The following is a 13211-nucleotide window of genomic DNA, read 5'->3' as shown; positions in this document are numbered from 1 at the left end:
AGGGACAAGATGTCCGGCGCTCCGGGCTGCTAATAATGCACACCCCTGCACCTCCCTCTCCCATGCTGTTCTACCGACAGATCTTCCTACACCCCATTGAATGCTGTTGATCTCACTACCTACAGTCTTTATTTCATTAGGACCCCTCAACCTTTCTGGCTTATCCTTTGAATCAATTTTATTTATTTTCTAAATAGTCCAGGGGATGATGGTAAACCATGTAATGGACTTCAGCAAGGAAAACAGGTTCTCTTCCCCATTTTATTGCTCCTTTCTTGTTCTGCTTTGGAAGTTGTTTTTTTTTAAAAGCAGATAGATAAGGACTGGAGGTAAAAGATTAACTCTATATCTAAATTATATTTTGATTAATCGGTCATTTTAGGATGTAGGAATATCTGACATGTTTCTGATGGCTTATACCATTTACTGCAATACTACTGAATTTCAGTATATGGTGTTTTTGTAGGTCTTGGAAACAGCACACACCTTTGACATACCTCCTAAACCACACCATGACGGAATAGTATGTCATGGGTTGTTAAGGGGTCCATAAAGTATTTCCTGGTATGAACCATATCTGGTTCTGACTTTCAAAGCTGCATGCAAAAATTAGAATATGTTACTACACTCTTACTATGAGGTTGCTTTCACATGTTCTGGTTCAGAAACGCATATGCTATTGGGACAAGCCCCTCCCATTCTGACTGAATTTCCAGTAGAAATTCAACTGGAACGCATGAGGGCAACCTGAGTGTCTATCTAATGAGGATGAAGGACACATGGGAGCACATTTACTTACCCATCCGCTTAGTTCCAATAAAGTGCATTGTCCGACGATAATGCACTGTGCCGCCATTCACTAAGATCGTGCACCTGATATGCTGCATGTGTTGCCAACTGCAGCTGCGCCACAAAACGGTTGCGTGCGATACATTTGTGGTGCAGTAAATTTTGTGCAAGCAGTTTACATCTAAAAGAACGTGCAAACTACAGAAAACTGGGGCAAAGCCCTTAGTAAATGTGCCCCAATGAGCTTGGTAGGCTATGAATAATCAATAACATTCATCTGAAAAGGTCCTGGAAAACCCCTTCAACCATCGCAACATCCAGTGACAGAAAGCCCCATACATTTACCCCTCTAAAACAATACTTTTGTATAATAAATTAATACAGAAATAAAGTAATTCCTTTATTTATATAGCGCACACAGATTACGCAGCGCTGCACATAGATTGCCTAGATCTAAACAACGTACCAGCATGTTTTGGAGTAGGAGAGGAAACCGGAGGACCCGGCGGAAACCCACACAAACACGGAAAGAACATTTGTATGATTTTCTTTAAACCTCTTGATGCCCCCTTATCGTCATCATAGGACTAGTTGTCAGAAATGAGATTAGTGATGTGATAAAACTTAAAATATTGCAGTTATAAAATATATTTGAAATATAACTTTGTCTACAAAGTGCATCTGAGTAACGTGTGATGCAGATGAAGAAGACTGTGATGTGACATTCAGGAGCATCACTGTGACATAAATGGTTGTTTTTTTGTTTATCTGCAGGTGAAGGATCTATTGAATATGAGCGTTTTGGCCTTTATCCCCAGTATTACTATTGGCATTATTGGAGGATTACTGGGCGCCCTCTTTGTGTGTCTGAATGTGAGGATCAATAAATTACGCCTAAAGCTATTTAATTCCATTTCTAACAAACTTGTAAGACAGCTGAGCAAGCTCACTGAGACTATGGTGTTGTTGGTAAGTAGAATAAAATACTTCCAGAGGTTATCTGAGCACAGAGTTATAACCCTTAATGATGAGGCCTGAAAAGGTTTTCATGACTGGGACCATAACTTCTTTTTTTTGCATGCTAGTGCAGTGTTTTTTTCCATGACACATAGGGCTAGTTAAAACGTAAAGGGAACCTGCCATCAAGATTTTACAAGATTTTAATTTTTACATGATGACCGGTTCCAATAGCCTCTGGCATGTTGTTTTCAAAAATGCCTTTTTTCATGCATCTGAATAATTCTAGTGCTTTTTAATTGTTTCTTTAACATCACCAGGCTCCCTGCCAGTAGCATGTGGCGAGGCCCTGGGATGGGAGCAGTTCAAATGAAAATTGTTTGCACTGGGGAACTGATATAAGCAGGGGAGGGAGCAGGGGAGAGGCTGAGGGAGGGTAATGAGTAAAGAAGAGCGGAGAAGGCATTGAGTAGAAGAAGACTTGAGCTATTTCAACTGCCTCCACCCTGGGACTCACCACGCACTGTTATTCAAATGCACAACCAAGGTATTTTTTATATCAACATGACAGAGGCTATTGGGACATGTCATCATGTAAAAATGACTTTCCTGATGACTGGTTCCCTTTAACAAAAGTTTAAGACTGAAATCTGTCACATGTTATAACTCAAGGCCTCTTATTAATAATGATCATGTTTGTCACACCAGCAGGTCAGTTGATTAAAATCAGTGTGTCTTAATAGATCACCCACTAACCCAAATTTTAGAAGCAGTCTGCACCAGTATTCTGCCCTAGACTGCACATAAATGCACGTGCAAACTGCTTACCCCTTAAACTGAGCGCACCAGAAAAAAATTGGTGCACTCAGTGCATGCATTCTGGGTACCCGCAGGGTGCGCCACATTCATGAAGTTCATGCTGTGATCGGGTGCACTCTGCGCGATAGTGAGGCAAACTACACAATTAATAAATGTGGTCCAATGTCTCAAATATTTCTGTTCATACAATTCTGTTCATGATCGTTTTTATTTACTTTTTTGGATGTACTCTTTGTTTACAAGGCCATTATACTTAGATTCAACTTTGGGGTGTACTAAGTGCCCTCTATCCTGTAAGTCTGACACTCAAGCCTCTATTAATAGGATGGAAAAGGATTCATAGGATGTTTTAGTGATAAATGAAAGCAGCCATTCTATAATTACTGTGCACAATATTTTGTTTGGCTTTACACACAGAGAACCTACATTTATTTCATTGCTAAATATATCACTTACAATTTATTATTTCAGGTAGCAACCATGACAGTAACCGTCTATCTGCCCTATTTCTTCCCATGTACTGCATATCCTAGCACGTCCCATGTTACTAATTCATCTCATAAGTAAGTATATACATTTATTTGCCAGTAAATCATCGACAGAGGCCAAAAGATTGTACGACAAGAGGGTATAACTAGTTAGTTTAGTCCGAGTTTTATCTGGTTATGGCTATATAGCCTACATTTAGTCTGTGACCAACATTGTGATTAAAATTTGACATATATCTTGCTGTACTTTTATTATATGAATTCAAGGGATGTAAAAGCAGATATTATTATCTTGTAATTATCACTTGTAATACAGTTTTTTTTACATCATCATGTGTAATACCAAAGTTTTCCACTGGTGGGCACTATTTGACATGTTTTCAAAATATGATCGGTCTAATTCTCATAGAGCTGTTTGTTGAAATCAACATAGATTGGTAAGAGGATTAAAAGGTTTGTCAGATCTAAATAAAAGTCTTTTTTTTAATTCAGCAATGGGATTTATTAAATACACAAAATATGTACTTTCCCCTCCTTGCACTGTGCTCGTTTTTTCAATGTTGTTTTGGCTCCAATAATCGAGCTTTTGTCTGATGCACTAGTTGAGAGTAGATATGAAGTGATATGCTTTTTGAGTGGAGGTCACCTCTGAGGCTAGGGATTGGCTGCAGCGGTGACCACTAACGGCACCTTGTGGGACAAGAACAGTGGAGCTGATGCAGCAGCACTGACCAGGCATCTGACTGCATTCTAGAATCTTTTGTTCAGTCAAACAATCCCTTTTAAAGAACATCTACCATCAGGATGAAAGATTGTAAACCAAGCACACTGACATACTGGTGTGTGCCTCCTCTTGCAGAATATATTCGGATATGTTCTTCTTTTGTCTTCTTATGCCCTGGATTTAAAAAATGCTTTAAAAATTATGCAAATGAGCCTGAGGGGCTCCACGCTCCATTAACACCTATGGAGCCAGGAGCCCCTCAGGCTTCTTTGCATAGCTTTTTTTTTGTAAAAACCAAGGCATAATAAGCTAATATAAGAACATATCCTGCAAGAGGGGGTACACACTAGTATGTCAGTGTGCTTGGTTTACAATCCTTCATCCTGGTGGTAGATTTCCTTTAATGGAAATTAAAGGGGTTGTCCAGGAATTAATATTTCTTTTTATACACGGCGGGGAGGTGGGCTGTAAGAATAAACAAGAGCTTGTACTCCTCTCCTCCAGCAGTCCTGTTCTCCCGTGGTGCCATCATGACCACTATCTCAGCCCCACTACTGCATGTTTCAAGCAGAAGTGGGCGTTTTATGTAAGGAGTTTTTACTGGACTGTTAAAAGTTGTAAATAATGAGTGAATAAAGTCTAATATTTGATCGGTATCTCAATGGGGATCATCTATCATAGTTGTTATTCTTTCTTTTCTATATCTAGGCACCTTTTTAATCAATTTGTGCCGTTTATTGCGCCTGTTGAATGGTTGTCATAGTAAATTTACACTTACACATAGATCCGGGCACCGTGACTGTGGTAATAATCTTATATTCGTTATCCATGGCCTCTTTCCTTCTAAAATCAACTTTTCAAATTATGCTAAGTAGCCTGAGGGGCTTTGCTGGGTGTATTCAGAGCCCATCAGTGCTGCAGAATCACAGGGTGTTACAAAAAAAATACCCTCTTACACATACATCTTCTCTGCCCATTAAAACAGCGACCTGACCAAAAAAACGAAATACATACGATAAAATCACAATCATTCCTTATTAATTTATTTAAGACAATTAAAATGTAGCATAGGGAAGAGCAGAGATAAAAAGTTTGTGCCCAAATTTATATAGAAATAAATGCTATACGGTTGGTACAATATACCAAATAATAATGTCAAACAAGAAGCCTAACCACTACAAAAAATTAATAAACTGTGATTATCAAAAATTGTACTTATTCTTAAAAAAGTACAAGGATGCACTTATACCATAACAAATGATAGGCACCACACCAGACAGCCTTGCAATAGCGATTCCTCCTCCATGCTTTATGTGTGTGGGGCCCACATAATATTATATAATTTGGTATACAGGCGGTTTCCTACTTAAGAACACCCAATTTACAAACGACCCCTAGTTACACTCTGACCTCTGGATGTTGGTAATTTACTGTACTTTAGCCTTCGGCTACAATAGGTAGCTATAACTGTTATCACAGATGTCTGTAATGAAGCTTTATTGTTAATCCTGATTCTCATGACAATTTAACCTTTTTTAAAATCCAATTGTCACAGAGACCAAAAAAAAAATTAGGCTGGGGTTACAATAATAAAATATACATACAAATTCAACTTAAGAACAAACCTCCAGAATCTTGTATGTAACCCAGGGACTGCCTGTATTGTACAAACCGTATAGCAATTATTGCTAATTGAATTTGGCCAGACACTTCTTATCCCTGCTCTTCCCAATGCTACATTTTAATTGTCTTAAATAAATTAATAAAGAATTATTGTGATTTTATCGTATCTATTTTTTTTTTTTTTGGTCAAGTGTTGGTGGTCTATGATTATATAACTGGTGGTAAATAAATGTTGATTATTTTTGCCCATACCATCCAGTTTCATAATTTTGGATACTCATTGTAATAGTGAGTAAAAGACATAGCCGAGGAGCTCTGGAAACACCCACTAAAGCCCCCTCAGACTCATTAGCATAATTTTAAAAGCTTATTTTAGAAGGATGGAGGTCATGGATAACAAATATAAGAAAATTATCACAGTCACTGTGCCTGGATCTATGAGGAGGTGTCCCTGGTTAATCATGATGGATTTTGAGGGTAGATTTCCTCTAAATAATAATGCCTAATAATTAACATGCCATCCCTGCTACATGAGAAGACATTACATAAGTAGATGGCATTAATTGCCATTTTGTAGGCCTGTTTCTAGGGTGGCCAGTAATGGAAAAGGATTTTTATTATCAATAAAAAATACATTTTATCTCCTCCCTGGCCTGTCCCGCGCCACATGGTACATAGAAGCCGGGGTTGGATTTTGTGTTTCTGAGTTACAGCGTTATTTTGGGAGCCCTCTAATGCATAGTTCCACTATAAGTGGTACAGCAGGGAGTCTATAGCTCCCTACTCTCCCACTGCTTTACTGCTTTAAACTGTATCAGTCCTGGGAATATCAGGGTGACGCCCTCCTGATCTTTGGGAACCTCAAGCAATTGCTAAGTTGGCTTTATTAGAAAATCTACACCTGTACAGAAGGAGAATAGAAATGGGGCACAACAAAGTCACAGAATATAGGAATAGGTGCACAAACACTAAAAGTTTTTAGGTTGGAGCACAGGTTATATAAATGCCAATAAAAATTCATCATCTTATGTTTCATATTTCTACAGCACGCATGAATTGTGGGATGTCTCTGAATATAATTGTCCAGCCGAGTCCACGGGGCACATGTTCCCAAATTCATCCCATATTTTTAATCAAGGTAATCCATTGTTCTTTCTTATGTAGTAACATCTGCATTTAAAATGAACCTGTTGAACACATGGGAAGATATTTATCAAAAGTTTTTAGTCTGGACAGCCCCGTGGATAGGGCCTAACGTTTTGTGCGTGGGAAAACCCCTTTAAAGGAAACCTACCACTTAAAAGTGGTAGTTCTAAGACACAGATACATGGCATCAGCTCAGGGTGCGCTGGTGCCGGAGCATATTTTCATTAGTAGAATAAACCCCCTATCACCGATTTTATAAGTTATATTAAAATTTGTCTCAACGCACCGCACTAGGGCACGGCGCACCATGCGTGTACCCGTGCGTGCGGCGGATTCTGAAGTGCCGGAGAGCCAGTGACGTTGCATAGCTCTCCGCCACACTCACGCCTGCGCAACTTTGCAGGGGGAAACAGGCAGTGCTAAGTTGCACAGGCGCGAGTGTGCTGGAGATCTCATTGACTTCACCGGCTCTCCCGTACCCTGATCTGGTGCCATGTATCTGTGTCTTAGAATTACCACTTTTAAGTGGTAGGTTTTCTTTAATACTCATGAGATTGTCGGTAGTTTCCCTAGAAAATAATACGATTTGCTGACTTTTATCTAATATGTATGGTTTTAGAGTGACTAAACATTACAAGAAGCCTGATCATGTAACTAAAGAACATGAGGATACTATATAAATAATTAACAAAAAACAATATAAGGGGTTAGTACAGAAGAAAATGTGTAGTTTGACAATGAGACTTTGTAGTAATCTCATCAAAATAATTTTTTTTAAATATTGAAATTATATTTTATAGGTGCTGATCTTCTGGTTAAAAATGGAAAACAGGGGATTATGCTTCTTTTCCAGCGGGGAACTCATGAAAAGTATGGATTTCCAGCACTTTTTATCACTCTTATATTCTACTTTATTATTTCCTGCTGGACTGCTGGAACTGCTGCTGCAACTGGGCTTGTTGTACCTATGCTGTAAGTAAACTTTTCTTCATATGACTTTATGTATGATGTTAATGATGTTAGAGCAGAGTGATGCTCCATCCCGGCGCCAAATTCTTATTGATGTGGACCCCCACTCGGTTGCTAAATAGGTGCCTTCTATTTAGTGCTCCTGGATCCTATCTATATGCTTTTGGTAGTGGCTGAAATGACCTGCCAGGGAACCTGTATAATAATAATAACCTGGCTGCTCTTTCAATTCACAGAGGTTGTGATTGTGAGCTCGGAAAAATTCAAATTGAAATAGTTAGTACTGAAATTGTTGGGGAGTTAGTTGAATTAGTTGACGGGATTAAACAGGACCGGCATCACATGATTTGAATAGAATAGAGAAAATAATTAAAAGAGTGGTTTCTGTGTGGTTTTGATGGGCTCATTTATTCTAGGCAATAAATATATTTTCAGCTTAAGCATGTCACCAGGAATGGGATTTTTATCTGGTCACAGGTTCCAATAGCCTATGCTATGCTGATTTAAAAATGCCTTTGTCAACATTCTGAATCACTTCAGTACTTTATATAAGTTTAATTCACATTACCTGGCTTGTGGCGGATCGCGGCGCCCCCGGCCCAGACTTACCTTTCCATGAGCCTGCTTCCTGTCCAACTAATCCACACGCGTTCCTGTGCTCTAGGGCGTGCCTGCACCGGTTCTAGCATCCTCCTGATTGGGCTGGCTAATACGACTCAGCCTTTATAATCTGGCACCTCCCTTCCTGCCTCGCCGGTTCTTCAGCAGCATTCTCCAAGGAACTTCCAGGGTTTGCATTCCTCGCTATCCCTAAGCGGTTCCTGTTGAAGTGAAAGACGTTCTTGTGTTCCTAGCGTTCCTATACGCTCCTGTGTCTCTAGCGTCCCTATGCTTCCAAGTCACCAGCATTCCTCCGCGGTCCTGTCTGCTCTTGTCTTCCTGTGCCGTGTGCCAGCTCCTGTTTTCCTGCCGTGAGTTCCAGCTCATCCTGCTAAGCCGTTTTCCTGCTGTCACCCCAGGTTCGGACTGTGGCCTACATCTCCTGATAGGCAGGCCTGGTAGCACCCGTAGAATGACCTTGGGGGCACCCCGCCGCAGCAAGACCATCCCGCTTGTGCGGCGCGCTCTGGTGAAGACTAGGTGCCACTTAGACTCCAGTCCCGGGTCTCGGCTAGTACCATCACCATCTCCCGCGGTGGTCCAGAGGGTCCATAGACTCTTCCCAAAGAGACTCTTTCCGTCCCGGTACTCCCTAGTACCCTCCGTCTGTGCCACTGGCCAGATAGTCAGGTAGTGTAAATCAAACTATTTTAAACTATTTAAATGATTCAGAATGTCTAATCTTTAATTTTAATGATATATCTGTAATTTACTGAAATCAGTCTCTGATAAAGCTTAAGCTGATACTTCCAATCAGGGATAAAGCTAAGGGTGTATGTGCCATGATGCATATGTCCATATTGGATCCACCTTTTCATTGTACAACTTTTTTTTCCCAGCCTATGGTTGTGACTCTCAAGTTGACCCATCAAAGCAGGACTAGCAGCCAAAGACATTGGGGCAAGGGCACAAAGATTTACGATGATGGTCTCATTTGGGGTGATGGGGTGGTTGGCTTCAGCTAAATAGTAATTATTGGGAGCTACGCCTATGTCAGCCGAACTCCCTTTCCTACATCCAGGCTGAATGGAGATAACGGTAACTATCAACTCGTTCTATGGGAGCCAGAGTCTATAGGCTCAGCCATTTTTGTTAGTCCCATATACTTTAATCAAAAGGGACCATACATGTGCTGCAAACTCTAAATTTGATCAAAATGTTGTAAAGGGGACAAAAGACGCATGTTCCAGAGGTTGTGATTGTGAGCTTGTAAAAAATGCAAAAAAAAGGATTGAAAGTGAAATAGTTTGTATTGAAATTGTTGGGGAGTTAGTTGAATTAGTTGACAGGATTAAACAGGATCGGCGTCACATGATTTGAATAGAATAGAGAAAATAATTAAAAAGGCGAGTCAGATTGTAGGATGGGAATTAGATAGCTTTGTATCAATTGTTGAGTGGAGGTTTAATTGCAAAGTTTCAAACAATAATGTGAAGGCAGAACCATCCCCTGTATGCACTGACTGATAGTCTTAAAAGCATATTTAGTGACCATATTACATATATGCCTGTGTCATTCCCGGTTTGCGCTGGGAGACTGATGAAATGCTGATTTTCTATGTGTCTCACTTTATTTGGCTGTGCAAACTGCTGGGCTGCTATTTGAATTCACCACACCCTTCTGTCTGCAGCCTTGCTCTGGATCAGCAATGGTTAACAAACTTTGACTGACATAACTTGGGGCAGAGTTCTAGGTGCCTAGAAAGATCCTGTGTTCAGGTTTCTCCCTGCTGGTCAAACTTTATCTTGGCCTGTTTTATACCCTTTGAGACTTCTATCTCTACTACTGGCTTATTTTGATCTCGGCTTCTGTTGTTGACCATTCTCTTGTATCTGCATTGTTGTTTTCCTGTTTTATCCATCTAGATTACTCAGGGGCTAGTAGGCAGGGCTGGAGTTTTAGGGTTCACTGTCCTGTCTGTTGTTCCTGAGTCCAGTGTCCCACTTAAAGGCCGTTTCCAACATTTTAACACAAAAAGGAACATTTCAGGTGATTGTTTCTTCTGATGGTGGCATGCCTTCACAATGGGTCACATTTACTTACCCGTCAACGGAGTTCACCGAATGTGCATTTTTTGCATTTTAGCAAATCTTTGTAGAAAATATTCTGGGGCTGCATTCTTTTGTTGTACTATCTCTTACTAGAGATGTATGAATAAATTGACAACTGTTCCCCTATTTAAAGGGGTGTGAAAAGGAGAATGTTAACAAAAAAATGTCAATTTATTAATTCATAGAATAGAATAATAGAGATACTGCTCAAAACTGAATTTGTCTTTTCAAAGGATTCTTCACAATGGTTATAACATGGGAGTTATAATTATTTACTGAAACAGGAGTGTAAATGTCAGGAAAGACGCCCTACTAAAATGTGAAATAGCTCATCTTTTGACAAGACATATTAACATTACATGTATTTTTGTAAGTATTAATAGCTGTAGAAAATAATGAAGATGAATGTGCATCATATCTAGGTATTAATTAGATTATTCCAAACTAATATGAAAGAAAACACTTGATATTTATTTTAATTGAGCTAATTGCCAATTAACATATTTTATCTGTGTGAGCTCTGATGATTTTTAATGAAACTTCTGGCAAAACCATTAAACAAAATGCTAAAACCAACAACTAAACAGCCTATTAATATTTTTCGTGACAACGAATGATTTACTTGATGATGACTTTACTGCAGATCATTTATATGTACACAATTAGATGCAAGACCTGCCACATGCTGACAATGAATTCATTTGTCCATGGCTACAGGTAAAATCTACTATGCTGGGATTTACCAAAATTGTAGCATTACTTCTACATATAATGAGCTCAACAACATCAAGGGCTGTGTGGGGAAATGCCATGTAGTATATATGGAAATCTTATAAGAATGAGGATAACATATGACATTTATTTTACAACCTACAAAAGCCTTGTGTGTAGTCGTGTCTTTATGTTCATGAAATAGAAAGGATAGAGATTCATGTATAAAATAAGAGTAAGGTTTTCATCACTTGAACCCTCTGATGCTAGGCCAAATTATCCCATTATCCCATAAGTGATCTTTATTTTTTTTAACAAATATATTGGGGTATTTTTTGTGACTTCTATGCCACAAAACAGGCGTAGAAGCCCTGAAATAGTTGCGTATTGCTAGCACTTGCGATTATTTTCCCTTTTGCTCCATCTCCACGCCTGGGAGGCGAAGTTTAAGGTGGCCAGCAGAGGGCGTTCCCATCCCTACGTGGGCACACTCGCTGCAGTCAGTGACTTCTCAAATGTGAGAAGTTGATGAGTGCGCTTATTTCTATGCCAGGTAGGACCAGACATAGAAATAAAACACTGCAAAGGATCGGCGGGGCTTGTGTGCTTGTGCGCCAGTGAATGATAAATATTCCGCGTTGACTTTAATAAGTGAATGGAGTCCATGACAACTGACTTGTATAGTCGATTCTAAAAATTTATTTCTTGCGCATCTTTTTCGTAGACAGGACCCCTAGTCTTGGTCATGTGGTTAAAGGAAACCTACCACTTGTAGTGGCAGGTTTCCGATGGAAATACCGGGCACCAGCTCAGGGTGAGCTGGTGCCGGAGCTTATTTTAGTTAGTGTTTTAAACCGCGGTATCGCGGTTTAAAACACTTTTTAAACGTTATAGCCGGCGCAGGCAGGTATGCGCTCGGCACTTACCGTGCACGCGGCTCTCATTCACTTCCTATGTAGCCGCGCGCACGGTAAGCGCCGAGCGCGTACCTCCCTGCGCCGGCTATAAAGTTTAAAAAGTGTTTTAAACCGCGATACCGCGGTTTAAAACACTAACTAAAATAAGCTCCGGCACCAGCTCACCCTGAGCTGGTGCCCGGTATTGCCATCAGAAACCTGCCACTACAAGTGGTAGGTTTCCTTTAAGGCCTTAACATCCTTTCTGTCACCCCCTTAACTCATTTATATACAACATTTCAGGCAGGGGTTCACCACCCATGAGGTGATCACCTCACGAGGCGCACCCCTGCTGGATAATGGGGGGCGGCTTCTTGGGGATAGCACCGAGCCCCTGGACCCTTCATAGCAAAAAAGCAAGGAAACTTGTGCAGCAAATACACTGCATTTAGGACCTTTGATGACATTATGATCACACAACCCGCAGGGAAATGCAGTGTACACACGGGGGGCTGTGTAAGGAGAAGAGGAATCATGGGGGATCTGTATAAGGAGAGGGATAAACATGGGGGATCTGCGTAAGGAGAGGGATAAACATGAGGGATCTGTGTAAGGAGAGGGGGAAACATGCGGGCTCTATGTAAGGAGAGGGGGAAACATGGGGGATCTATGTAAGGAGAGGGGTAAACGTAGGGGTTCCGGGGAGAGGTGGACGCTCACGTGCACCCATTGGCGTCTATGGGGGGCCTATATCGGCCGTATATACCTACCCCATAACGCAGTGTGAATGTAGCCTATGAGCGAGATAAGAGCCAGAAGAAAGAACTTTGTTCTGATATATTACAAAGTATCTTGTCATTGTACAGTACTATGAAAACTTTATGCAAAGTTTTTGTGAAAGTTAATGACCATGGGATGTAATTATTCATGTAAGTCTGGAAAAGTCTGTCTGTAACTACTGTACAAATGTTTATACACATAATTCTGGTTATATTAGATAGATACCACAATATAACATTATGAGCCCCACCTCTAGAACCCATATCTTTCTCCAGAAGCGGGGTTCTCTAAACCTTCTTCCACCTCAGTATGGAAAATCACTTTTTGGCTTAACCCTGTTTACGTGTATTCATTCTGTCCTGGATGCTGCAGATCCTCTTTTTATGAGATGTTGTCTCCTTATTTACCACCTTTCTCCAATGTAAATCCATTGAATAACTAATGAGCAACAGGAACCCAATTGAAGTCATTTGCGCTTACAGTAATAAAGTGTTAATATAACAAGGATGTGAAAACTACTATAGTGCAAACAACATGTGAAATGGTAGCAGTGTCTCTTCTTTTGGTAGCTCTACCTTACTGAAATTAGGAATATATC

The 13211-nt window shown here is 40.2% G+C and overlaps 1 protein-coding gene across 1 annotated transcript in view; it reads left to right on the top strand.

Moving 5' to 3' along the window:
- The window catches only part of LOC140132770 (chloride channel protein C-like), a 97885-nt gene that overhangs the window by 20650 nt on the left and 64024 nt on the right, over positions 1-13211 (top strand). Inside the window, exons 9-12 of the mRNA XM_072151940.1 lie at positions 1564-1758; positions 3037-3128; positions 6447-6538; positions 7347-7518. Coding sequence (XP_072008041.1) covers positions 1564-1758; positions 3037-3128; positions 6447-6538; positions 7347-7518 — 551 coding nt within the window. The remainder of the gene's footprint in view (positions 1-1563; positions 1759-3036; positions 3129-6446; positions 6539-7346; positions 7519-13211) is intronic.

The sequence above is a fragment of the Engystomops pustulosus genome, chromosome 5, assembly GCF_040894005.1.
Source record: "Engystomops pustulosus chromosome 5, aEngPut4.maternal, whole genome shotgun sequence".
NCBI classification, from domain to species: domain Eukaryota; kingdom Metazoa; phylum Chordata; class Amphibia; order Anura; family Leptodactylidae; genus Engystomops; species Engystomops pustulosus.
This window is presented reverse-complemented; position numbering and strand designations above follow the sequence as displayed.